This window comes from Rana temporaria, chromosome 10 (genome assembly GCF_905171775.1).
Source record: "Rana temporaria chromosome 10, aRanTem1.1, whole genome shotgun sequence".
NCBI lineage: Eukaryota > Metazoa > Chordata > Amphibia > Anura > Ranidae > Rana > Rana temporaria.
The window spans coordinates 116,791,472-116,817,946 of record NC_053498.1 but is presented as its reverse complement, the minus strand read 5'-3'; the positions used below and the strand labels follow the sequence as shown (position 1 = coordinate 116,817,946).

At 43.3% G+C, this 26,475-nt stretch overlaps 1 protein-coding gene across 5 annotated transcripts in view; it reads left to right on the top strand.

Annotated features, from left to right (window-relative positions):
* The window catches only part of USP28 (ubiquitin specific peptidase 28), a 116,948-nt gene that overhangs the window by 67,716 nt on the left and 22,757 nt on the right, over positions 1–26,475 (top strand). The window contains exons 17-20 of one of the 5 annotated variants that reach the window (XM_040326027.1): positions 2,978–3,160; positions 6,463–6,602; positions 9,081–9,242; positions 13,293–13,388. In XM_040326027.1, coding sequence (XP_040181961.1) covers positions 2,978–3,160; positions 6,463–6,602; positions 9,081–9,242; positions 13,293–13,388 — 581 coding nt within the window. Of the gene's footprint in view, positions 1–2,977; positions 3,161–6,462; positions 6,603–9,074; positions 9,243–13,292; positions 13,389–26,475 lie in introns of all 5 variants that reach the window. The other 4 variants (XM_040326026.1, XM_040326029.1, XM_040326028.1 and 1 more) reach the window with 4 other exon arrangements.

Genomic DNA, 26,475 nt, shown 5'->3' with positions numbered 1-26,475 from the left:
AGAAAGATCCAGCTTGGACCCATGTACCTAATTCCTGGCCTAATCCCCCTGGAAGCTAGAAATCATCGAAGCAGATACTGCTACTCCTGCGATCTCCATTTGCTTTCCGGGTTCCATGCCGAGCGGCTGGCCTGATGCATTATGAATACAGGAGTTTTGGCTGCTCAGCAGGGGCATCATTCAGGGAATGCCTTAAATTTGTGCAAAGCATTCTCTGATTGGACAAGGTGAAAAATGTGTGACACAGGGCTGCTGATGGTGGGGGGACCACCAGTCCTCCTGAGGGCCTGGGCACACAGGAGGACTGGTGGAGGAGCATAGCATTCTCTTTTTCTCATTAAGTGTTGCTCTGAAGAACAAGTATGTGTAGCCATCCAGATTTTTCATTTGTGCCTGCACCAATATACCTTTGTATAATATAGCAATGCCTGGAATTATTTGTTGAACTTGTGACTTTTTTAACTTTTTGAAGTTGCATATCATAAACAATTCACTTTTTTAAATGCAATATTTGTTTTGCCTTTTTTTTATCATTCTTTGTTGTATGTCAGTGCTGTTAATCTAAATCAGTGGTCTCAAAGTACCGGCCCGAGGGCCATTTGTGGCCCGCGGACCAGTTATAAATGGCCCCCAGGCAGGCTGGCGCCATCTGGTGGTGAGCCGTTGGTATTATAAGTTATTACCACCAGATGTGAGCTGGCGCCATCTGGTGGTGGCCGTTGGAATTACAAGTTAAGCATTACAAGTTAAACAGCAATTCTAATGTCATTTTACACTATTTTCACTGCCATATTCTTCCCTCTAATTAGAACCCCCAAACATTATATATCGTTTTTATCCTAACACCCTAGAGAATAAAATAGCGATCGTTGCAATACTTTTTGTTACGCCGTATTTGTGCAGCGGTCTTACAAGCGCACTTTTTTGGGAAAAAATTACTTTTTTTAATTAAAAAATAAGACAACAGTAAAGTTATCCCCATTTTTTTTAATATTATGAAAGATAATGTTACGCCAAGTAAATTCATACCCAACATGTCACGCTTCAAAATTGTGTCCGCTTGTGGAATGCCGACAAACTTTTTTACCCTTTAAAATCTTCATAGGCGACGTTTAAAAAAATCTACAGGTTGCATGTTTTAAGTTACAGAGGAGCTAGAATTATTGCTCTCACTCTACCAATCGCGGCGATACCTCACATGTGTGGTTTGAACACCGTTTACATATGCGGGCGCTGCTCACGTATGTGTTCGCTTCTGCGCACAAGCTCGTCGGGACGGGGTGCGTTTTCTGGCTCCTAACTTTTTTAGCTGGCTCCTAGATTCCAAGCAAATTTGTCAAACCCTGACTTACACCAGTGCTTGTGGTAATAATGTGCTCGCTGACACCAGTGCTGGTGGTAATAATGTGTTCGCTGACACCAGTACTGTTGTTTTTGAAGTTTGAAAGTTTGCATGCGGCCCCCCATGGCATATGAAAACTTGTCTTGTGGCCCTCAGGTAATTTGAGTTTGAGACCCCTTTAAATACATTTTTAACAAAAAGGGAGATGCTCAGTTAAATTGAAATACAAGGATACAGCCTGGCATAAAATCCAGAGGCTCCGCAGGAATGCAGTGATTGCCCATGCTTTTTCACCTGTAGATTTTATTTTTTATGGTATTCAAATAGTAGTAGCCTATCATGTATTGTAACTAAAACTGTTTTTTATTTTGCAAGCCTCAATCATAATTGACTATCAATTTTTCATGATGGTATAGTTAATATGGTATTGTATGCATGTCAAAATATACAACATGCCACAAAGGTCGAAAGTCTCTACCCCATTATGGGTGCCACTTGCCTTCTAAAAGCTTCACTATAGAAAATTTGCCCCATCTATGGTGGTGGTGGGAGATCAATGCCAACAGAGGTCAATCTTTGTGTTTTCTATTGGGTTTGGTGGGAAATCTGGAGTTGTCCTTAAAGTGGTTCTAAAGCCTAAACATTTTATACCTTAATGCATTCCTTGCATTGAGGGTAAACACTTTTTAGGAATCGGCATACCCCCTCGCCACCCCCCCCTCCCCTTTGGCTCTTTTCTCCCCTCCCTTCGAGTCCCGTTGTCTGTGTCAATGGACATAGCAGTGGGGCTCTCGGGTGTAAGAATGTACGGAGTTGCCCCATGGGAAGCGGCTTCCCATAAGGGCACTGGGCAGAAAGGAAGGACCAGGAGCAGCGGCCAGGGCGACCCAAGAATAAGAGTGTTGGGGCTGCTCTGTGCAATTCCATCGCACAGTGCAGGCAAGCATAGACTTGTTTTTTGTTTTCTTCTTCTTTTTTTATATCTTTTACTTTTTTTTATTATTATTATTATTATATCTTTACAATTGCTTTAAATGTATTCAAAGGTTTCAATCATGTTCCTCCTTTCCTGTCTTTTCTCAAGAATTAACATACTAAGTTCCAGAAGTCTCTAATGACGTGTTTTATCCCCCCGACTTCAACATTTTTGTTGCCCGTCTCTGGACTTGTTCTTAATATCTTTCTGTAAGTGAGGTCTCAAGAACTGGACACCGTTTTCAAACAGGTCGTTAAACTAACAATCTATAAAGAGGAATCAGGACCGCCTTCCTCCTGCTGGGGATCCCTCTAGGGATGCATCCTAGTATTCAATTAAATGAAAAATGCACCCCCAAATTTTTTATTTCTTTTCCCCCTCTAGTTCTGCCCAACCCAGTACCCCTGATATTGTATTGGGAGGATTATTATTTCCATAGGTGCATTAGTTTGCATTTAGAGACCTCGAACTGCAGTTTCCAGCTTTGACCAATCTTCCAGTGATGCCAAATCATGTTACAAAACAACTCGAGGAATGTCAGCCCTTCTCTTCGCTTGCTGCTTTTACAGGGTGACACTAAACTGAAAAGCACTTGCCATATTTAGCTGCAATATAAAGTGTGACTTCTAGGAGTAATTTTATAATTGATTGTTGCACAGACTCAGAAACTGGACAGCTGGAGGATAGAATCGGCACTCTCCCACTTCACTTTGTGCAATACGTCAGAGAGGACAACCAAGGGTTTGAACATGAAGTGGAAGAATGGGAAGAAGCTCACTCCTGCAAAATCCCCCAGATGGAACCTGTTGTAACCTCAGAAGAAGCCTCTTCCCCTTGCAATGGTAATTTGAAAATTTAAGGAGAATTGTGCTTTAGCAGCATCCTATGCGTTTATTTATTTTAGTAATGGTAGACCTCAGATCAAACTTAAAGGCAGATTTTATTTTTTCTATAATTTTGCTGCAGTTGCTCTGTGCAATGGTTTTGCACAGAGCAACTCCTCTTCTTGGGTCCCCTGCCGGTGCTCTTGGCCCCTCCCTATTGCCAAATGCCCCCATAATAGCCACTGCTGTGTCCATTCACACACACTAAGCATGGCTCTGCCCCGCTCCCTCCTCACTGCTGTGATTGGCAGTAGCGGAAGCCAATGGTTGCTGCTGCCATCTCAGTCAGTGAGGAGTAGGAGACCTGGGAGAGCTGCTGCTCATTTATTGAGATGGGGCTCAGGTAATCATTTGGGGGGGGGGGGGGGTGCTGCACATAGAAGATTTTTTACCTTACAACCACTTTAAATCACTCCCCTCCCTTCCGCTAATCTCTGGCCTGCTCACAGCTAGATGCTACTTGGTGTGTGGCACCAGGACTTGGTATATGTTAAGCACTGCTTATTTGTCTCCCTGCAAGCTTTTCAGTATACAAATTTTAATGGAGATGGCTGGACATTTTAAGCCTACACAGTAAGCAGTATCATTAAGTATCTTGCTATGTCCAGGATATTCTTTATCTGAAAGGCAACTGGGGAATGTATTTGGAACAATGCATGTTATCTTGCTGAAGATTCAGAGAAATAGGTGTTTAACAAGAACATCTGGATTACAGAAAGTTGTGTGTGTGTGTGTGTATATATATATATATATATATATATATATATATATATATATATATATATATATATATATTTTTTTTTTAGGCTCCATTTACACCTATGACAATTTGGTGTTGTGCATCTTAGGGGGGGATATTGTCCACATTACCATTCATCCCGTAGTAATGCACATTTTGCTGGAATTAATGCCAAAAATATGGCAGGGTGGGGTGTTTTTCAACATATTGCTCCCATGATGCATCGAAAATATTATTGTGGAATGTTCCTTGCTAAAAGTTATTTTTGTAAGTTCCGCTTTGTAGAAACATAATTGTCAACCGTGCTGTTTTAGAAGGGCATCCTTTCACCTCTAGGATTCTGCTAAGAAATTCTATGCCTTATTGAAGGTGGAAAACCACCTGTGCTGCAGACCCCCCCCCCTCCTTTTTCTTACCCGAGTCCGATCCAGTGATCTGCAAGAGCGCATCAGCTCCAGCTGTTGTCTTTCTCCTTATTGGACAGATTTATGACCAATGGCTCCCACTGCTGTCAATCAAATCCAGTGACAACAGGAGCGGGAGGCAGGGCCAAGTCCAGCTGTCTACGCCAAAGGATGCAACAGCGGGACTCGGGGACTGAGCCTGCTTTTGTGCCCCCAGGAAAAGCGAACTTCCGTGGGGGCATCTGATGAAGATGGTCAGGTGGAGAACCCGATGGGATACGGGGCATCCCAGAAGAGGATCAAGGCTGCTCTGTGTAAAACAATTGCACAGAGCAGATAAGTTTAGCCATGTTTGATAGATACAGATATAGCTATAGATATATATCAACAGGGTTTACAGCCCCTAAACTTACTTTGTGAACATCCCCACACATTATATTTCTTGAATTCTGTGATACATATTCACTATGCCCTGTGAAGTAGTCACTGCTGTCGCACAGTTCAGAGCCTGCTCTCTGCCTCCCGAAACGCCTCTCGGCACCTCTGTAGTTCAGCGTCAGTACGGGAATCCCTGCCTGGAGGCAGCAAGGTACTATGGGATATGTAGTCCTCAGAAATTGAAAGAAATGGCACAAAGTAGCCCCCATTAGAGACGGGACTTTGGAGGTGACATAAATTTGAATTTAAAAAGATAAATTGTATTTCTTTTGTAATAAAATGTATCTTTTTAAATTCAATTTGGTGTTCATGTCGCCTCCAAAGCTCTGTCTCCAATGAGGCATACTTGGTGCTATTTCAATATCCTTGGGATGTTGGCGACAGTAAACTAGGTCTTGTTTATGGTGGAAATCTTTTCTAGAAGTTGAAAAAAAACAGCCAGAGAAGAAGCTGCAAAACGTACAGGGAATCTAGGAGGTTGTGGAAAGAGATGACCAGCAGACAGGCAGAACTAATAAATGTGAAAGACGATTGTTCTTGTAAGCTTATATTGGATTGTGAAATATACCAATTGTTTTATATTATTGATATCACAATGCTGATGTTATAAAAAGAATATGACCATAGATTTCCTTTTAAAACCATAGGCTCTTTTTTTTTTTTTTTTTTGAGACTGCATAACCATACAAAATAAGTTCCAATCCTCCACATTACAAGGGTCTGTTTGATACAGCTATGTACACTCAAGAGTTGGGAAACTGTGTCAGGAAACTCCACAGATAATGCCAATTTCTCTCTTGAAAGACGTTTTCACCACCCCACCATGGATCAATGCAAGTCTATTGTCCCACACCCCACAGGCAGTCTGATGGACCCAGTGTCCTAATCTCGCCCTATTTGTTTTTACTCCGGATTCAAAAAAAGATGCTCTATGCCTCGTATCAATATGTTAACCCTTCAACACGTCTCACTCTCCTAAAGGTATATGTAAAGCTTCTTCTATCCCAGGATTATTGCAACTGCACCACTCGCCGCCACAGGCCAGTCACTTTATTATTTTAAAGCGGTTGTAAACCGCATAAACTTTTTTTTTTTTTTTAAACCTGCAAGGCAAAAGGCATAATCGGCTAGTATGCACCGCATACTGGCTGATTATGAAATACTAACCTCGGAACGAGGTGAAGAACACTTACCTGGTCCACGCCGAGCGAGATGTCATCTTGCTCCGGCGTGTCTTCCGGGTATCGCCACTCCAGCTCTGTGATTGGCTGGAGCGGCGATGACGTCACTCCCGCGAGTGCGCGCGGGAGATTTAAATTCGGCAAGGTCCGGCGGCTGCCGGTCCTTTCGCCGTGGATTCCCCCCTGCGCATGCGCTGCTGCAATCGGCGGCGCATTGCGAGCGGAATATCTCCTAAACCGTACAGGTTTAGGAGATATTCTTTATACCTACAGGTAAGCCTTATTATAGGCTTACCTGTAGGTAAAAGTGAAAAAAGTGGGTTTACAACCACTTTAACATTTTTATATTCGTAAACTAGAAGGTATATTCTGCATTATTTGCAACAGAGGTATTGAAATTTCCACTTATTTTCTGTATGCAAATTCTTCCACAATAATGAGGATAGAAAGAGAAATACTTGTATGTCTTTTATATGATGTGGGTCTTCCATTTTGCAGGCTCTCCTTTGGCTAGTGAGGATTCTACAAGGTCTTTATCCTCTGAACATGCAATGATTGCCAAAGAACAGACTGCTCTTGCCATTACTAAAACAGCCGAGGCATATGAAAGAAATGGTGTGGAGGCTGCACTGAAGGAGGTGACACATTTTATTATATTTGATTTCTCTTATGTATTTAGTACTTGGTTGCTGTGGTCTTTTATCAGTTTAGAGAATCAACCTTTCAGAGAACCTGATGCTGATAATCATTCTGTTTTCATTGGAAGGTATGGAAGAGTACTCTGTTCTCTTACCTAATTTCATGATTCATAGCCCTGTGACTCTTTATACACTGCTAGTCCATTGGAGAGACTGACCTGGTCTGCCTACATCACTTCAAGGAATAATAGGAGCCAGACAGGGGTCTAGAGTACCCAGGATGTTTTTAACCACTTCACCCCCGGAAAAATTTACCCCCTTCCTGTCCAGGCGAAATTTCAGCTTCCGGCACTGCGTCGCTTTAACTGACAATTGCGCGGTCGTGCGACGTGGCTCCCAAACAAAATTGAGGTCCTTTTTTTTCCACAAATAGAGCTTTCTTTTGGTGATATTTGATTGCCTGTGCGGTTTTTATTTTTTGTGCTATAAACAAATCAAAACCATAAATTTTTTAAAAAAACACTATTTTTTACTTTTTGCTATTATAAATATCCAAAAATCGCAATAAGCCTATAGTGACTGGTTTGCGCAAAAGTTATAGCGCCTACAAAATAGGGGACATGACTATGATTTTTTTTTTTACTAGGAATGGCGGCGATCTGTGTCCCTATGTACAAGGGACATAGCATCGGTCTCCTCTCCCTGACAGGACGTGGATCTCTGTGTTTACACACAGAGATCCACGGTCCTGCTCAGTTACTGGCCAATCGCGGGTGCCCGGCGGCCGCAAGGCACGCGCATTGTGTTCCCAGTAATGCGGCGGGTGCGTGCCCCCTAGCGGCTTTAAAAGACGTCATATGACGTCCTGTCAGAACAATTGAGCTACCTTGCCGCCGTCAATTGACGGCGGCTGGTAGCTGAGTGGTTAAAATAGTGGATCCTAAAGTAGAACTATAGGCAAAACTTTTTTTTTTTTTTCCTTTCATTTTGAAGAGAGCAATGTAGAGTATTAATGTCCCATTGCAAAGATTTTAGTTCACTTCCTGTCTCATAGCCAAACATAAAGTGAGAGGAAGTCCCTGCAAATTGAGCTGTATGGGAGTTTTTTTATTTTTGTTGAATCATAAATGCCTAGGTGGATGCAGCATCGGTCCCCACCAGCTCTAACACCAAGAACCACCAATCGGTTCTTGCAGCTCCCTGAGCAGAGAGCTTACTAGAGTGTCGGGCTTTGAATGGGGTGGGAGTGGGCAGCCTGGTGCCTGTCCAGGCATGTGGGAGGATCCCGACAGTCATCAGGCTTCAGCCTGTGGTGTGCTAAATACAGGTCACAGGAGTGCAGAATGAGCTGAACTTCTGTGAGTCACAGCTGAAGTACAACCAAACGAGCTTTGACTATACTTCTACTTTAAGGCAACTGCTTGGGGTCCCCCAGGTTACCAGAAATGCTAACCTGGGGGACCCCAAGCAGATTTCCCTGCAATTACTTTTTTGTAGACAGCCCAAAATTTGTGATTTTCTTTTACTTTCCCTGTTCAGCTATAATGGTCCAGGATGAATAGTGTGACTCTCCATGACGGGGACAAAGAAAGCAAAAAAACTGACAGGTGTTCTAACCCTTCTCCACTCAGTTTTGTTTTTAGTTGCACTTTTTTACACCCCTTTCATAGACAACAGTATTGATGTCACCATAAGCGGGTGAGCCATAGTAAGGCAGAAGTCTTTCATTGCACTGGTAGGGAATACCTAGAGGTCGGTGCCATCATGATGCAAGGAACCATGGGAAGAAAGTCTTTGTATACACCAATAGTGGCTCAATATATCGCAAAGTGAATTGAATTCCTGATGCGGCAGATTATTAGAATTTGCGCTGTTATTTATTACATGTCTCAGCTTTAAGCTATTGTATAACGTGTGCATTCTGTGCTTGGTGACTATGCAAAATTCATGACTAATTCCATAGTAGATATTTTTGACATCTATTCCAGTACGTTGTTTGCATAATTGCCACCATTTTATGTTAACTTGCAACTCTAACCAGTGGATAGGGTGGGAAAGGGTTAGAACTTCCCACCAAGATGACACATGGACAAGAAGCAAGGAAAAATCTCTCCAGTGGGAATACAAATTAGAATTCCTTTTTTTTCTTGTCTGTGTCCCGTTGAGGAATTTATCTTTCACTTTTTGCCATCTTTCACTTTTTGCCATTTTTCTGGCATCTATAAAATTGACTGAAAGTAAAGGGAAATTTCACTTATGAGGACAAGTTTTATTTCTCCCGTTCTTTCTTCTTATTGCTGTTCATCCTAGTATAACCCTTTGCCATACCCACATTTTTTCAATGTTTGGCACTGTTGGCAAGCCTTTGCATGGTTACATTGAGTTATAGCTCAGCTCAGCCTATAATGTACATTTTTTCGATTTACTTTACCATCTTTCCTACCTGTCCTTTCTTGCTTTCCTTTGCTGAAGCCACAGCCATTTCAACCAGAGCCAGAGGAGGCCAGTCAGTCTGAACCCAGCCCCCCTGACCAGACAGTGGAGAAGGAACTGCAGCCCAGCTCCCAACTGTCCGAGGTGGAGATCCCCAGTGTGGGGAAGATACTCGTTAGATCCGATGCTGATGGATATAATGAGGAGGTACAGAGCTTGTCTGCCCCAACCCCACTAATTCTTGCGTTGTTGTGATTCTAGGCTACACCTTTTAAATTGGCTGGGACATAAAATGTTTGTTAAATAAGGGTAGTCATGCGGCCAGGGAACATGAAGATCATTACAAAAGAGGGCCCTCCAGCCTAGTGTAGTATTCCATAGAATTTATTTATGATCAACAAGAATGCTACTCGCAAACATGTGAATTAAAATCGCTTATTGAGCTACTAATCTATAGCCCAGTAGTCCTAGTCTTGGCACACTCCAGAGTTCAGGATCCCATTGAGGTCCACCTGCATTCTGGAGTGTGCCAAGTCTAGGACCACTGGGCTGTAGATGAACGATTTTAATTCAGTTTGAGTATTCTTGTTGATCTTAAAGGGGTTGTAAAGGTGTTTTTTTTTTTTTTTTTTTTTTTTTTAATGGGTTCCTTTAAACTAGTGCATTGTTGGTTCACTTGCCCTTTCCTTCGATTTCCCTTCTAAATGTTTTTTTTTTTTCTTTGTCTGAATTTCTCACTTTGTGTTCCTCCTCGGTAAGCTTGCCCCCATCATCCGAGCCGTTCTGGGTGGGGGGTTAGTCGGCCAGAACAGCTTACTGAGGAGGAACAGGAAGTGAGAAATCTAGACAAATGAAAAAAAAACATTTTAGAAGGGAAATCAAAGGTTCGTGAACCAACAATGCACTAGCTTAAAGCGAGGGTTCACCCAAAAATCAATTTTCTGCCATTAGATCCAGCATACTGCTGACATCTGCAGTATGCTGTTGTTTTTTTTTTTTTTTTTGTACTTATCGTTTTATCAGCCGTTGTTATCCGGCTCCGAGCGGGGATTCCTTCTGGGTATAGACGTTCCTAAGCCAAGCGGAGTTGATTGACGGGCTACTAAAGCGCGCCACGCCTTCCGAAAAATACCCAAAGTGACGCTCGAGTGTTTACGGCGCCTGCGCAGTCAGCTCTACACGGCGGGCGCCGTAAACTCTCGCGTGTGACTTCGGGTATTTTCGGAACATCCGCTTGGCTTAGGAACGCCTATTCCCCGCAGAAATGCCCACTCGGAGACGGATAAGAACAGCTGATAAAACGATAAGTACAAAAAAAAAAAAAAAAACAGCACACTGCAGATGTCAGCAGTATGCTGGATCTAATGGCAGAATGTTGATTTTTGGCTGAACCTCCGCTTTAAAGGAACCTATTTAGGGGGGGAGAACTTTTACAACCCCTTTAAACATTCGGTGGGATAATGAACTTAGGCTGGTGTGCCCTCTTCTTCTTTTTTTTTTTTTTTTTTTTTTTTTTTTTTCTTTCTTTTTTTTTTTCTTGTAGTGGCTTCAGGACATCCCCAGTCCTAGCGGGCAGCAAGGCTTGAAGCATTCCCCAGCGACGTGATTTCATCTTTTACACCTGATCCAGGCTATCAGACTTAGGAGGAGGGTTATTTCCGAAAGGCAAATTCAGTTTGCACTTGAAATTGCACTGGAAGTGCAACCCCTGTAAATCTGAGGGGAAGCGCTGCTGATTTTATTATCCAATCATGTGCAAGCTAAAATGCTCTTTTTTATTTTCCTTGCATGTCCCCCTCGGATCTCCAGCGACTGCACTTCCAAGTGCAATTTCAAGTGCACTTTGCACTTGTAGTGTAAAGTGGATTTGCCTTTAGTAAATAACCCCCCATAGTGTCATTACACAACAAGATCATATATTTTCATGTGTGGAGGCCATTTTGTAATGCTTGAATGCTGCAGATTATTGTAGCATATTATACAGTTCATCATATCTGTAAAGCCTCTGCCTATTGCGATACTAGGGTAGGGTACTATGCAAAGACACTTGTATCAGTCCAGGGAAAATGAGGACTGGGGCTTAATCTTCGAACTCAAGGTGGTTACTCTTCTGCTGAATCTCAGGATGCTACTGTTATGCAAATACTGACTTAACCCCAGAATGCTTCCTCCTTCTTGTTATTGAGCCCTGTTTCTGAAGGACAGTCCTAATGACCAATTGGGAGATGATGGGCATATGCCTTGACCTGATGGGATAATAGGGCTCTTGTTTGTTGTGGTTAATGAGAGAGAGAGACTGACTTTTTTAATTATTATTTATATTATATATAAAATTATTATATACTGCTCAAAAAAAATTAAAGGAACCCTTTTGAATCAGAACTCCTGGGATATTGATCTGGTCAGTTAAGTAGCAGAGGGGGAGGGGTGTATACAGAGGTGGTTTGTTAATCAGTTTCAGCTGCTTTGCTGTTAATTGAAATTAACAAAAGGTGCACTAGATGGGAAACAATGAGACAACCTCCAAAACAGGAATGGTTTTTCAGGTGGAGGTGTCTGACTTTTTTCCCTACTCCATCTTTTCTGACTGTTTTTCACTAGTTTTGCATTTGGTTAGGGTCAGTGTCACTACTGGTAGCACGAGGCGATACTTGGACCCTATAAAGGTTGTACAGGCAATACAACTCCTCCAGGATGGCACATCAATACGTGTCATTGCCAGAAGGGTTGCAGTGTCTCCCAGCACAGTCTCAAAAGACCATGGAGGAGATTCCAGGAGACAGGCAGTTACTCTAGGAGAGTTGGACAGAGTCGTAGAAGGTCCTTAACCCATCAGTAGGACCGGTATCTGCTCCTTTGTGCAAGGAGGAATAGGATGAGCACTGCCGGAGCCCTACAAAATTACATCCAGCAGGCCACTGGTGTGAATATCTCTGACCAAACAATCAGAAACGGACTTCATGGGGGTGGCCTGAGTGCCTGACGTCCTCTAGTGTGCTCTGTGCTCACTGCCGGACACTGTGGAGCTTGATTGGCATTTTCCATTGAACACCAGAATTTTCAGGTCCACCACTGGTCCCCCATGCTTTTCACAGATGAGAGCAGGTTCACCCTGAGCCTATGTGACAAACGTGAAAGGGTCTGGAGAAGCCGCAGAGAACTTTATGCTGCCTGTAACATCGTTCAGCATGACCGTTTTGGTGATGGGGTCAGTGATGGTCTGGGGAGGCATATCCATGGAGGGACGCACAAACCTCTACAGGCTAAACAATGGCACCCTGACTGCCATTAGGTATCGGGATGAAATCCTTGGACCCATTGTCAGACCCTACGCTGGTGCAGTGGGTCCTGGGTTCCTCCTGGTGCACGACAATGCCCGGCCTCATGTGGCGAGAGCATGCAGCCAGTTTTTGGAGGATGAAGAAATTGATACCATTGAATGGCCAACGCTCACCTGACCTAAATCCAAAAGAACACCTCTGGGACATTGTTTCCGTCCATCCGGTGCCGCTAGGTTTTACCTCAGTCTGTTCAGGAGCTCAGTGATACTCTGGTCCAGATCTGGGAGGAAATACCCCAGGACACCATCTGTCGTCTCATTAGGAGCATGCCCTGATGTTAGGCATGCATACAAGCAATTGGGGGCCATAGAAACTACTGAGGACCATTTTGAGTTGTTGCAATGAAATTTCAGCAAAATTTACTAGCTCGCTGCATAATTTTTTCACTTAGATTTTCGGGGTGTCTTTGAATTCAGCCCTCTGCAGGTGGGTAATTTTCATTTCCATCAAATGATGTGCCATCCTTTCATTCCCAACACATTACCCCATCCATATCAGTATAGATATCCAGCATGAGATTTTTGCCCGTGGAGATCTGATATGTTTTCAAAATGTTCCTTTAATTTTTTTTGAGCAGTATAAAAGTGTGTGTGTAAAATTATATATAATATATATAAAATTTTTAGCTATATATTTTAAAAGTGTGTGTGTGTGTGTGTATGTATGTGTGTGTGTATATATGTATGTATATATGTGTATATATATATATATGTATGTGTGTGTGTGTGTGTGTGTGTGTATATGTATATGTATATGTGTATATATATATATATATATATATATATATATATATATCTCATCACATCACATCACATCACCTATTGTGAAAGCCTGTCTACTCGGTAGCTTAAAGTCATGGTCTGCTTTATTTTAAATCTTCTGATTGGAGTGTTTTGTTCTCATTCATTCGTGTTAGACGATGCTGTCTCCTGCCATGCAAGGTGTTATCCTGGCAATACTCAAAGCCCGCCAGATCTTTGATCGTGATGGGCCAGAAGCAGGGCTTGTTAAGGTATTTTTAAGTTGTGCTAACTCTCAGAAGACTAATCCCTTTCCAGATTTTGCTGTGCATTCTAACTTGTGTGCTGTTATTGAAGTGAACCTAACATCTGTCACTTAAGCCCATGTTTGAGGAGTGCATCGTTTTTAACTAATAATTTGAAGGGACATCTTGCGGTTGAATTGGTGTATCTAACCAAGTGGTTGGCGGTCTGTATATGCATGAGGTTCTTACGATGGCCGTGATGCTTTAAAGCCTGGAAGATACTAATTTCATTTTTTTTTTTTCTAAAACAATAAATATTTGCAATTCAAATGCTACTGATTAATATAGAATCGTAGTATTAATATTCTCAAATGTGCCATCTATAGCATTTGTTCTTTAATGACCTAGGGCAGTGGTTTCCAACCTCAGTCCTCAGTGTCTACAAGTCATGGCTTGAAAATTACCCTTAGATGAAAAAGTTGTCTTTCAACTTTCTAATATGTCCTCTGCCCTTGTTGTTTTAACTTGGGATAGTAAAACATTTTTTTTCTATGCCTTATACAGCCCACTTCCTGTTTCTTGTCCGGTAAAAAGCCTAGGCTCATGACATCATACGCAGATTTCTCTCACTCTTGTGAGTTTGCCAGGAAAAGAGGGGTGATGAGTCATAAGAGGGCCAATGAAAGCTGCTGAGCTTGAGTTGTGTCTGTTTAAATCCAGGAAGTGATTCAGCTGCCCACAGTTAAAATGGATGCTGACAGATTCAGTGGAGGGAGATTTATGCAGCATATTTGTCAAGTACAGAATCACAGTATATATAAAATAATATGCAAAGTGGTTTGGAGGGAAGCTTCAGAATGGCAAAGATTTTTTTATTACAAATTATGTGAGCAGACTGCAGTTCCTCTTTAAATACCATGCCATTGACATTTATTTAGCACACCTGTGCGAGGTGATGGGAACATGACCTGCTGGGGGATATTTGAGGACTGAGGTGGGAAAACACTGATATAGGAGTACTATTAAGGTGAACATGGCATAAAATATTTTTGGTCCTGAATTACTCGCAGCTTGTGTTGCCCGCAAGCACTTGTGGTGGTTGTCAGAACTATCCCTATGGAGCCTGTTGGATCTTGCACTAGGGCTTATACTGCCCACTTAATATTTCAGTGATGGGGCCGTGCATAGCATCAACAAGTACAAAGTTCAGTCTCAACACAGAATTAGTTGAGGGCCTAATGTGGAGGACCAGATGGCTCATTAGGAGGTACAACTTTTAGACTAACACAGGTTCTTACAGGTACCAAAAAGATGGTATTACCTTTAGAAATGTTTTTTTGGGAAGTTAAGTTCAATTTATTGTTCAGTGTTTAGATGGGAAGGATAGCTGGTTCTAATTAGTGTCAACTAAACCCACATCATAATTTATTTTTTCATAAATGGTTCATTCCCTCTTAGTCAATATGAGATACGTTTTCTGTCCTCTGCAAAAAGCCTGGTTGATCCTGCTGCTCTCTATCTCCCACTTCTGTTCTTGTCCCTAATTCTGCTAAGGATTTTGCAGCGGTGGTGGCAACTCTGCACATGCTCAGTTTTCAGTGAGTTTCCATGCTGAGCATTTTCTCAATATCACATCTGAGCAACCCATGTGACTATAGAGTCACATATGTAGGTGTATACACAGTGGGATATGACAGCTCACGCCCTCTCTCCTCCTCCATGCCCACCAACAAGCTAAACGCAATGGGGGCGGGATATTGCATGTAGATTAATGGAGGCTTCACCTCCCTCTTATTCTAATACACAGGCTGGAGAGGCATGACACAGCCTGTGACTGGGCGATATCCGCCCACACCATGTTGTTGCCACAAAATAAAGATTTGATTTTGAATATAGATTATAGTTATATGCCAATTTAAACAGTTTATTGATTATATTATAATAATTAAAAAAAATTTTCTCTGTATTTTAAAGGCTTTTTCATTTTATTTTGAACATGTGATTGATCAGCAGCAGAGGACTAGAAGCTCCTTCTGCTTATGTTTCCCTGCAGACAGGCTCGGAAAGATCTGGGTCATGCGATAGCTGTATATCTATTAGGAAAAAAGGTACTTTTTAAATTTTTATTATTAAAATGATTACAGTGCCATCATCCACATACAGAAATAGAAGGGACAATGTCAATTTAAACAATGTGTGTTTAGTATCACTTTAAATGCACGTTTCACTTTAGTCTATTCGCTGTCATTGAAATGACAATGGATGGAAGCAAAAATTGGTGTTGTAATTTATTTTTAGTTGAGAACCTTTATTTAAAATATTAAAGCTGCTATTGGGTTTTAATGTTGTTTGGTACTCCAGTGGTAATTGGTTGCTGGTGCCTCCTATGTAGTAACATTTATGGGTCTTTTACCATCACTAGGGCTGCAACTAAAGATTATTTTTATAATCGATTAGTTGGCCGATTTATTGTTTTGATTCATCGAATAATCGGTTAATAACCTTAAAAAAAAAATTAGAAGGTGAAATTAGAAGTCTAAAAAGAGAACACCAGGAACAGGCATTTAAAATAGAAGATCAAGAGAACAGGGACAGAAGAAAAAAATCGAAGAATCCGTGGGGTTCCCGAAATACCCCAAAACGAAGATTTAACAGAAGTAATAAAGAAGATATTTAACCCAGTAATGGATAAAGACATCACAAATCCAATTAAAATTTTAGAGGGTACATAGATTAAGAAGGCCAAGAGAAACACCGCAAGAGAAACCAAGAGATATTATAGTGCGATTTGACAGCTGGGAAGAAAAAAATCTGCTGGTGCCTCCTTTGTAGTAACATTTATGGGTCTTATACCACCACTGCCATTTTCTCAATGAATGCAGATTTGAATAAGGAAGAGATGCAGTTTTAACGATCACTGCCATGTCCAATCAGAGAATGCTTTGCATTTGTTGAGAAGTATTATATGAATGATGCCTGTGGCAATATACTGGCCTGAAACTCAGAAGCTAGCGGCAGTCACCGTAGAAGGGGTGCTTACTACAGGGATTGCCAGCTTCCGTAAGGATCGGACAGATATTGCACACGCATACTTTCATTGGTCAAAGCTAGACCACTGTAATTATCCAAAAAAATCCATACCTAAACTTCTCTATAAAATTCCTTGTTGCTGTTAAAGCTGAAGTTGCTACTAAAATCAAGATACAGTACATTTTCTAGTGCCCTTAAAGTGTTCCTAAACTCATAACATTAAAATCAGACTGTGTATGCAGTAAAGCAACCTAAGTAGCTGATCCTCTGCATTGTGTAAAAAAACGGTGTGATCATGTCTTCTCTGATCCTCCCCTTCTTCTAGAGTCCCCAATATATCTCCTGATAGTACAGATGCTAGGGGACAAGATTTACTTGCTCAGTTTGGTGTGTATTGCTGAAACGTTTTTTTTGTTTTTTTTGGGGGGGGAGAGGAGAGTGCATGTGATCAGCATCTGTCCAGACAGATGGTCAGGGGTCTTGCAGCCTCGTAGGACAATCATGGGTGAATAAAAACTTCTCCTACAAGCATTAACCAGACACTGATAGAAGTCACAAGACTGCTCTGATATATTTAACAGTTTATATTTATTAGAACCATTGCATTTCCATGTTCTGTGTACTGTGGGAAACCAGAAATGGTGAATTCAGGGTCCTGGGTTTTATTAACACTTTAATCTGTAATGTTAAAGCAGGATTCCACCTGCAAATTTTTTTTTTTTTTTTAAGTCAGCAGGTAGTAACACTGTAGCTGCTGACTTTTAATAAGGACACTTGCCTGTCCTACTCGCCCGTGCTGATGGCCCCCGCTTATGCCGATCCCTCGATCGGTACAGGTCCCGCTCCACCATCCACACTAAGGGAAACAGGCAGTGAAGCCGTACGGCTTCTCTGCCAGTTTCTTACTGCGCATGCGCGAGTCTCGCGCTGACTTCTGAATGGGCGGCTGCTCTCTGGGATTACACACAGTTCCCAGAAAGCAATTCACTAGAAGAGGATGAAGATGGTGGACCGGAAGAGGCAGATTACGGACTTCCGCATAGAAACGGGTATTTCAGGTGAGTATATATAAAAAAAAAAAAAACTTTTTATTTTTATTTTTTTTTCAATATCTTTTTATTTTTTATTTTTTTGGGAATTTTTTTGTCAAAAAAAAATTATTGGTGGAACTCCACTTTAAAGGAGAAGTAGGACCAAAGATCTTTTTTGGCCATACTTCTCCTGTAGGTTACAGGAGTGCCCTTTGTTCTGAACGCTTGTGACCCGTTTTCAGCTATCGCAGCTAAAGTCCACTGTCGGCTGATGTCACTCAGCCACACTCTGGAGAGATCACCATTTTAATGTCGGGATCCACTCATCTGACTGGCAGCTAGCTCAGGCTTTCAGCTAGGAGCCAGAGCCTGCCGCAACCCACCCCATCCACGGCACTGGACTACAAGGAGTGTTGGAGGGGCAGAGAGCGGCGGAAAGTTACCCCTGCTATAGGAGGGGTAAGTGCGGCGTATCCTATGTTAAGTATGGCCGTTGTTCCCGCGCCAAGTTTTGAATTTTTTACGTTGTTTGCGTAAGTCGTTCGCGAATACGGCTGGACGTAATTTACGTTAACGTTGAAACCAATGACGTCCTTGCGACGTCATTTGGAGCAATGCACGCTGGGAAAATTTGCGGACGCGCATGCGCTGTTCGATCGGCGCGGGGACGCGCCTGATTTAATTTGTACACGCCCCCTAGTCGGGTGATTTACGATACGCCGCCGCAACTTTAGAGGCAAGTGCTTTCTGAATAAAGTACTTGGCTCAAAAAATTGCGGCGGCGTAACGTAAATCAGATAGGTTACCGCGGATCTAAAGATCCGCTAACCTATCTGAATCTAGCCCCGGGATTATTAGCAGGAGTTTGAATTACACTTGATACAGAACTTGCAAAATAGAATTCAAGTGGGGAAAAAAATGTATCCTAAATAAAATAATATCTCTTAACCAGTAAGTCGATTTTTTTTTTTTTTTTTTTTTTTTTTTACGACAATTTTTTTTTTTTTTTTTATATATATATATATTTTTTTTTTGAAAATGTAAAAAAATATATTGCCATTTAAAGCAAAGTTACTCAAAGGCCCCTTGGCATAATTTAACGGATGCAAAGCCACCTTGAAAAGCCTATCTCTGACAGAGCAGAAGTCGGGCCTTGCTCCGGCATTCAGAGGGGGCCAGTTTGTAAGCCGTTCAGCATACATGGGGTGGTAAAAAAAAAAAAAAGAAGCCTGGTTTTGTGCGCTGGCACATGTGTGGGCTTTCTGCCACCTTTGAGCGTTTACATTTGCTTGGAATTTTTAGCTGCTCTTGTTCTGTGAAAAGCACTGTCAGCGCCACTATTGTTCCATCTGCAAAAACATGCAAATTTGTTTTGGAGCTTGTGGAACATCTATTTTTGTCACCACATGCATATGCAGAGAGCCGCTTGGGTTCCAACAAGATAATTTTAGGCTGTGCCATGCAGAATCATCCCGCGCTTGACGTAAATTGGTTTTCAGCCCTGAAAAGGTAGCAGATGATGTCTGTAGCTTTTTTTCAAAGAAGCTTTCACTTTGAGGCTCAAAATCCGTTTTCAAACAGACATATTCATTCCCCTGTCTTGGTAATTAAGTAGCTACACCTTGAAGCTAGAGAGACTGCAATCCTTGGATGCGGTTTTTGCTCACTGTACACCTTCCGTCCGTGTAGCAGGGAGCAGCGTTTTATTGGGAGAACTTTAAAAATGCTGATTTACAAAAGTAATTGTTTAACTGCGTGACTCCTATTTAAATTAAAGTTTTATTGTGTGTGTTTTTGTTCCGGCTCCCATTGTCTGTATATTTTATGGAAACCGGATTGCCATTTTATTTGGATAAAGACATGGATGAGTGAGTTTGGGGTGGAGAAACTTGACTGGCCTGCACAGAGTCCTGACCTCGACCCAATGGAACACCTTTGGGATGAATTGGCGGGGAGACTGCATGCCAGGCCTTCTCATCCACATCAGTGCCTGACCTCACAAATGTGCTGGAAGAATGGTCAAACATTCCCATAGACACACTCCTAAACCTTGGTCACAGCCTTCCCAGAAGAGTTGAAGCTGTTATAGCTGCAAAGGGGGTGGGCCAACTCCATTTTGAACCCTATGGACTAAGACTGGGATGCCATTAAAGTTCAAGTTTATACTCGAGTATAAGCCGACCCGAATATAAGCCGAGGCACATAATTTTACCACAAAAAAATGGAAAAGCTTATTGACTCGAGTCTAAGCCTAGGGTGTCTATCTGCATGCCTCACTGTGCCCATGCCTAGACTGACGTTTAACATGGGAGTCTATGGAAGTTGTGCCCGAATTTGAAAAATCGGTGCTCCCCAGTCGTAGGTTCCCCAGACATCAAACTTTGCACACTTGTAGAGGAGAAATGAAGCTATATGTGTGGCAAGTTCCGGGTCCAGAGGATCTGCGACCGGCCGGTACCGGGTCCCCAAATTCACTGGAGAAATTACTGTTTAACATGGGAGTCTATGGAAGGAGTGCAATTTGAAAAATCGGTGCTCCCCAGCCGTGGGTTCCCCAGACAACAAACTGTGCACACTTGTAGAGGAGAAATGGGCTACATGTGCGCCAAGTTCTGGGGCCAGGGAATCTACAGCCGGCTGGTACCGGGTCCCCAAATTCACCAGAGAAATTACCGTTTAACATGGGCGTCTATGCACACTCGTAGAGGAAGAGTGGGGCTACATGTGTGATCAGTCTATAATCTATAAATGGAGGACGGGGTGGATGTTTGAAATGTCTGCTTGTCCCCCATTCATTGATCATTCATAGAGGCTATAGTACCGGCTTCTATGAATGAAGGTGGATGGAAAGGGTGAGCAACTGGGCATAGTTGAGTACCTGTCGCTGCTCCCTCATCTATAATACAGCAGTTGCAAATCCCCCACTGCATCAGAAGGAGGGAGATAAACCAAGGAGACAGCAGCACAAGGGACACATCACACATGGAAAGTAACATTACCGGTCAGGACTCATGCTCCTTATGTACCTGTTATGGGTTAGGGATTCAAAAGTGCATATCCTTCTCCCTCCTAGAACAGAGTATAGCAATTTGGTTAGACTGTTTTGCATTGGATACACAGATTATTTTCAGCTCAGCCCTTTAACTGCTTTTTGACTGCCCCACATAGATATACTGTGGCAAGTACGTGATTTCGCGCACGTGGTCTGGAGTGCACGCTCCTGCTGTGATTGGACAGCTTGGGAGCCAATCAGCGGGTCCGGCAGACACAATATCCACCAAGACCTACCGATCGTTCTGAGAAGAGGCCGAACGGTGGTGTGATTATGTAAATAAGGTAGACCGCAGTTCTGCCAAAGGGAAGAGTAACATCTTGTGTTTTCTGCTAAGAAGAAACATTGATCCCTGTCTTCCCCTAATCAAAGCCTCCCCCACACAGTTAGGAAACACCTCTAGGGACACATTTTGATTGTCCCCCAAATGTTGACCCTTTCCCTGCCAGTGTCAGTACAGTGACGGTGCATTTTTTTATTTTTATTTTTTAGCACTGATCACTGTATTGGTGTCAGGTGTCCTATTTGTCAGCCGCAATGTCGCAGTCCTACTAACAATCGCTGCCATTACTAGTGAAAAAAGAATAAATAAATACATCCCATAGTTTGTAGACGCTAGAACTGTTGCGCAAACCAATCGATATGTGCTAATTGGGATTTTTTTACCAAAAATTTGGCGCAGAATACATATTGGCCTAAATAGATGAAGACATTTTGATTTATATATAGGCTTTGTGTTTATAGCATAAAGTAAAACATTTTCTCTTATTGTCCATGGACGGACACAGCTCCTTAAATCTTGACAAGTGGGTTATGTTCCCTGTTTACATGAGAGGAACACATTTACATACACACTATGTAAATATTATTAATATTTGGAGTCGGTATCTGGGTCCTTCCCCAACATGCTGGTGGTGCCAGCAGGTGTTGGCACCTGGGATTCCCACAGAGGTTTTATTGTTAGTCCTGGACACGTTTGTGCCAGGGTGGGGGTGGACTGCGGACGAGTGGTAAGAGTGCCCCCTTCCCCCGTTATCCCCTGGGGAATGCTCTGTTATAGGGCCATGGACCAGGTACCTGGGTAGTAAAAAAAAAAAATAAAAAAAAAAAGCAGGATAAGGCATTTATGGGTGCGCTTCTCACTGCTGCAAGGGACTCTCTTAAGCTGGATAGTGCAGCTGGGTTTCCGCCAAGGGCTCGGTCTTTTTTGGATCACACAAATCAGACTGCTCTGTGTAGGTTTTTTCCTTCTGTGCCCTTCTTTGATAATTTCTAAGAGGTGGAATGAGAACAGCCGCTGTGGGCTTTTGTAGTCCCTCACCGCCGGGTGGTTCAGTGCCCCTTTGAGGAGAGCCTTTTTTAAAAGGTGGGCTTCTTCTCCTGTGGTGGACCCTCCGGGTTTCATGTTTAGGTGACCACTCTCCCTATTGCGGGAACCCCCGCTTGTATGGATCTGACTGATAGAAGATCCGAAGTACTGACCCGTTCAATGTTTACAATGCTGGGGTCTGACTTGCGGCCTATTGTGACCACTACTCTGGGTACTCAGTCGGCGTGGCGCCATTTTTTCGGAGGTTTTTCAATTACATTGAAAACTCCCATTGGCGGCCATAGGCGCAGCTTACATTGTGGTCGGCCATTTTCCTGTGGCCGCGTACTGAATGCTCAGGGGCCATCTTTGAATAGTCTTGACCCCTAGTGCTGTATACAACTCGGAGTGAGCATTTTGCACCAGACAGTGGAGGAGAACCGACTCTCTCCCGAAGTTATTAGGCTAGCGGACCAGCTGGTCCAGGGCCTCATATGGGTCTGTGATGCTATATTAAATGTTGCGCCCTTGTTATCCAGGGCTTCTGTTTCAGAATGGTTTTATGCACACGTTACTTGGCAGCAAGAGAGTCATTGGTTCGAATCCGGACACCGATGCCAATCTGCCTGGAGCTTGCATTGTCGCTCCCTGTGTCTGCGTGGGTTTCCTCCAGGTACTCCAGTTTCCTCCAAAGGCATGTGTGCATACACCTACATAATATACATACACACTATGTGTGTGTGTATTATTTAGGGGCAATCCTCCCGGGCCGTCAAAGGCCCAGCTGGGGGACTAATCCGTCCCTGGGTGCGTAAGCCGATCACACCGGCACCCAAATCCTGCCAATGTATGTAGCCTTCCCTCCCTGTCTCTGTAGGTGAGAGGGGCGGCTTGCAGGTTCACAATTCGGTGAAACCTCCCTGCTCTCTGACCAGTGGGTCTGCGAGGTGGCCTCTTCGGAGTACTAGATGCGTACACATCGGACACTTTTGACACTATTTTGGGACCATTGTCATTTATACAGCGGTCCGTGCTATAAAAATGCACTGATTACTGTGTAAATGACACTGGCAGGGAAGGGGTTAAACACTAGCGGGCGAGGAAGGGGTTAAGTGTGTTCTAGGGAGTGATTCTAACTGTGGGGGCTGGGCTACAATTGACATGACAGCGATCACTGTTCCTGATGACAGGTAGCAGTAGATCACTGTCCTGTCACTAGGCAGAACAGAAAAATTCCTTGTTTATATAGGCATCGCCGCCGTTCTGCCGCTCTGTGTCACGGAGGTCACGGAGCGCGCGCCCGCACAGCGGGAATTTCAAAGCAACATACAGATACGTTACTTTGCGCAGCCGTGCCATTCTGCGGATGTATATCTTTAGGCAGTCAACAAGCGGTTAACTGGTCTTTTGCAGCAAGGAGCACTATGTCCAATACAAGGCAATTTACAAGCTCAAACTTGCCAACCAGCCAGCCAACCGTTAAGAATGGGTTTCTTCCTGGGTTTCTTACTTCCTGGGATCCCTCTGCCCCAACTCAGGAAGGCAGGTAGGAGGGTGTGCTTGGCTGCAGAAATGCATAGAAGGGTGAGTCGTCTTTGAATATTAAATAAAATTGTGATTTTGGTGCTCCAGTTGCAGTGTAGCTCCCAGTGATGGACTGGCCATCGGGACTACCGGGAGATTCCCTGTGGGCCGATGGCTCAGTGGACTGGTTCGGAGGTCCGCATGATCTACCCGTCAATCGCCGACAGCTGGCGCCTGACGGGTAGATCAAAATTTAGATAGCATGCAGAGTAGCGCAGGAAGCGTGTCTAATAAGTTCTCGCTTATGTCACGGCACGTCAGTCACGATGCACCCCGGTGGCCCCTCCTCTCTTCTCGTCCATCCCCATTTGCTTGTGACGACATCTGGGATGGACGAGAAGAGTGGAGGGGCCGCCAGGGTGCAGCGTGACTGCTGTGCCGTGACATGAGAGAGAACTTATTAGACACGCTTCCTGTGCTACTCTGCATGTTGGCTGGTAAACAGTGTTCGATGTGCTATGTGCCCTGATGTGATCTTATGTGCCACGTGTCCGATGTGCTGTGCTGGGATGTGCCCTGTACGTTTTGTGTCCTCATGTGCTGGGCCCTGTACAGTGCCCTGATGTGCACTGTACCCTGGACCAGTCTGGATGAAGTCGAGGGCCTTATTTTTGTCCCAATCCAGCCCTGGTAGCTCCGCTTTAAGGAAAGCAAACCGATACCATTATTAACCACTTGCTTACTGGGCACATAAACCCCCTTCGTTCCCAGGCGAAATCTCAGCGTCCGGCACTGCGTCGCTTTAACTGACAATTGCGCGGTCGTGCGACGTGGCTCCCAAACAAAATTGGCGTCCTTTTTTCCCCACAAATAGAGCTTTCTTTTGGTGGTATTTGATCACCTCTGCGGTTTTTATTTTTTGCGCTATAAACAAAAAAAGAGCAACAATTTAAAAAAAATATATATTTTTTTTTACTTGTTGCTATAATAAATATCCCAATTTTTTTTTAAAAAACTATTTTTTTTCTCAGTTAAGGCCGATACGTATTTTTCGACGTATTTTTGTAAAAAAAAAAAAAAAATCACAATAAGCGACTGGTTTGCGCAAAAGTTATAGCGCCTACAAAATGGGGAACAGAATTATGATTTTTTTTATTATTTTTTTTTTTACTAGTAATGGCGGCGATCTGCGATTTTTATTGGGACTGGGATATTGCGGCGGACGTATCGGACACTTTTGACACAAATTTGGCGCCATTCACATTTATACGGCGATCAGTGATATAAAAATGCACTAATTACTGTATAAATGTGACTGGCAGTGAAGGGGTTAACACTAGGGGGTGAGGAAGGGGTTAACTGTGTAGCCTGGGTGTGTTATAACTGTGTGGGGGGAGGGGGGTGACTGGGGGAGGGGACCGATGCTGTGTCTCTATGTACAAGAGACACGGATCGGTCTCCTCTCCTCTCACAGCACGTGGAGCTCTGTGTTTACACACAGAGCTCCACGTTCCTGCTGTCACCTACCGTGTCACCGACGATCGCGTGTACCCGGCGGACATCGCGGCCGCCAGGTACACGCATCGGGTCTTCGGCGATGCATCGGGACAGTTTTTACCCGCCGCGCGCCACCCAGTTGCGCGCGCGGGTAATGCACATAAAGGCCGTTTTTAAACGGCCACTTGGCACTTGAGAGCCGCGCTGCGGACGTATTTCGTCTATAGCGCGGATCTCAAGTGGTTAACCAAATAATTATAAAGTAAAATGAAAGTTCAGCAAAGATTTTTGAAGATTTAATCAAAAGACGTACTTGTATACTAATGAGTTCTTTGCACTGATCGCACTGAAAGCCTCAGTTATAATTGCAAATATATTGTATATGCTCCGGCTTCTTTTTAATCTTCTGTTTAGTACAAAACACCTTTTAATGTAAATGGAGAGCATCCAGTTTAATATTTCATCAACAGGAACTAAACAGAGCTTTCAAACTATGACTTGATTTTTCAATGCCCGGCATTCAACTTAAAATTTGGTTTTTAATAAACCCAATTTCTAAAATCTCATTTTGAGCTTTTAATGTGGTAATTGCATCTCTACAGTGGCGTTTAGGAATGAGGAATCTGCTGCTTTTAGTAAAAGTACTAAATGATGTGCCTATCATTAAGGCCCTTGTTCAGACACTTGGGGGGGGGGGGGGGGGGCTTATTTACTAAAACTGCATGGTGCAATATCTGGTGCAGATCTTCAAAGGAGCCAATCCATTTTATTTCCTATTTGATAACCCTCTAGCCCTGTCTCCCAGTTGTGCTCCTGTATTGTCACCCTGTGATCTGGGCTTCTGATGAACGCTTATGACCAATTTAACACATTATACAGGCATGGTCCACTGTTGGACCCATGGCCACCATTGGAAAACCCATTCATGGAGCGATCACTTCATGTAGACAGGAAGTAGCTACACTGGGATGCAACAAAGTTGAAGACAAGTATTTTATAAATAAAAATGCCAGTCCTTTTTAGATCCGGTTCACACTGGGGCAGCACGACTTGCCGAGCGACTCGGCAAGGCGATCTGCCAACGACTTCAGAGGCGACTTGCAAAATGACTTCTGTATTGGAAGTCAATGCAAGCCACCCTGAAGTCGTCCCAAAGTAGTACAGGAACCTTTTTTCTAAGTCGGGGCGACTTGAGTTGCTCCTATTAGAATTGTTCCATTGTACAGAATGGAGCGCGACTTGTCAGGCGGCTAATTTGCCTGACGAGTCACATCTGTGTGAACCGGCTCTTAAAGAGAAGTATGGTCAAAGCTTTTTTGGCCATACTTTTTTTTTTGGGGGGGGGGGGGCGGCGGCACAGAAGTGCACTCATTTCTGAACTCCTGTGACCCAGATTCAGCTGCCAATGGGCTAAAGCTCGCTGTCGGCTGACATTAGAGCCATTCCAGGCTCTGCAGGCATCCCGGCCGGCAATAATGTCGGGATCCATCCAGAAGCCTGACAGGCAGCTGGCTCAGCCTCAGTGTACCACTGAAAGCCTAAATCGGCCGTTCTCTTTTTAGTTAAGACTGAGAACTGAGTGATCACATGACTGCTGATCGCTCAGTTCTTGGTTTTCACTGAGCAGAGAGCGGGGACAGCCATATACAGTGCCTTGGTAAAAAGTATTCA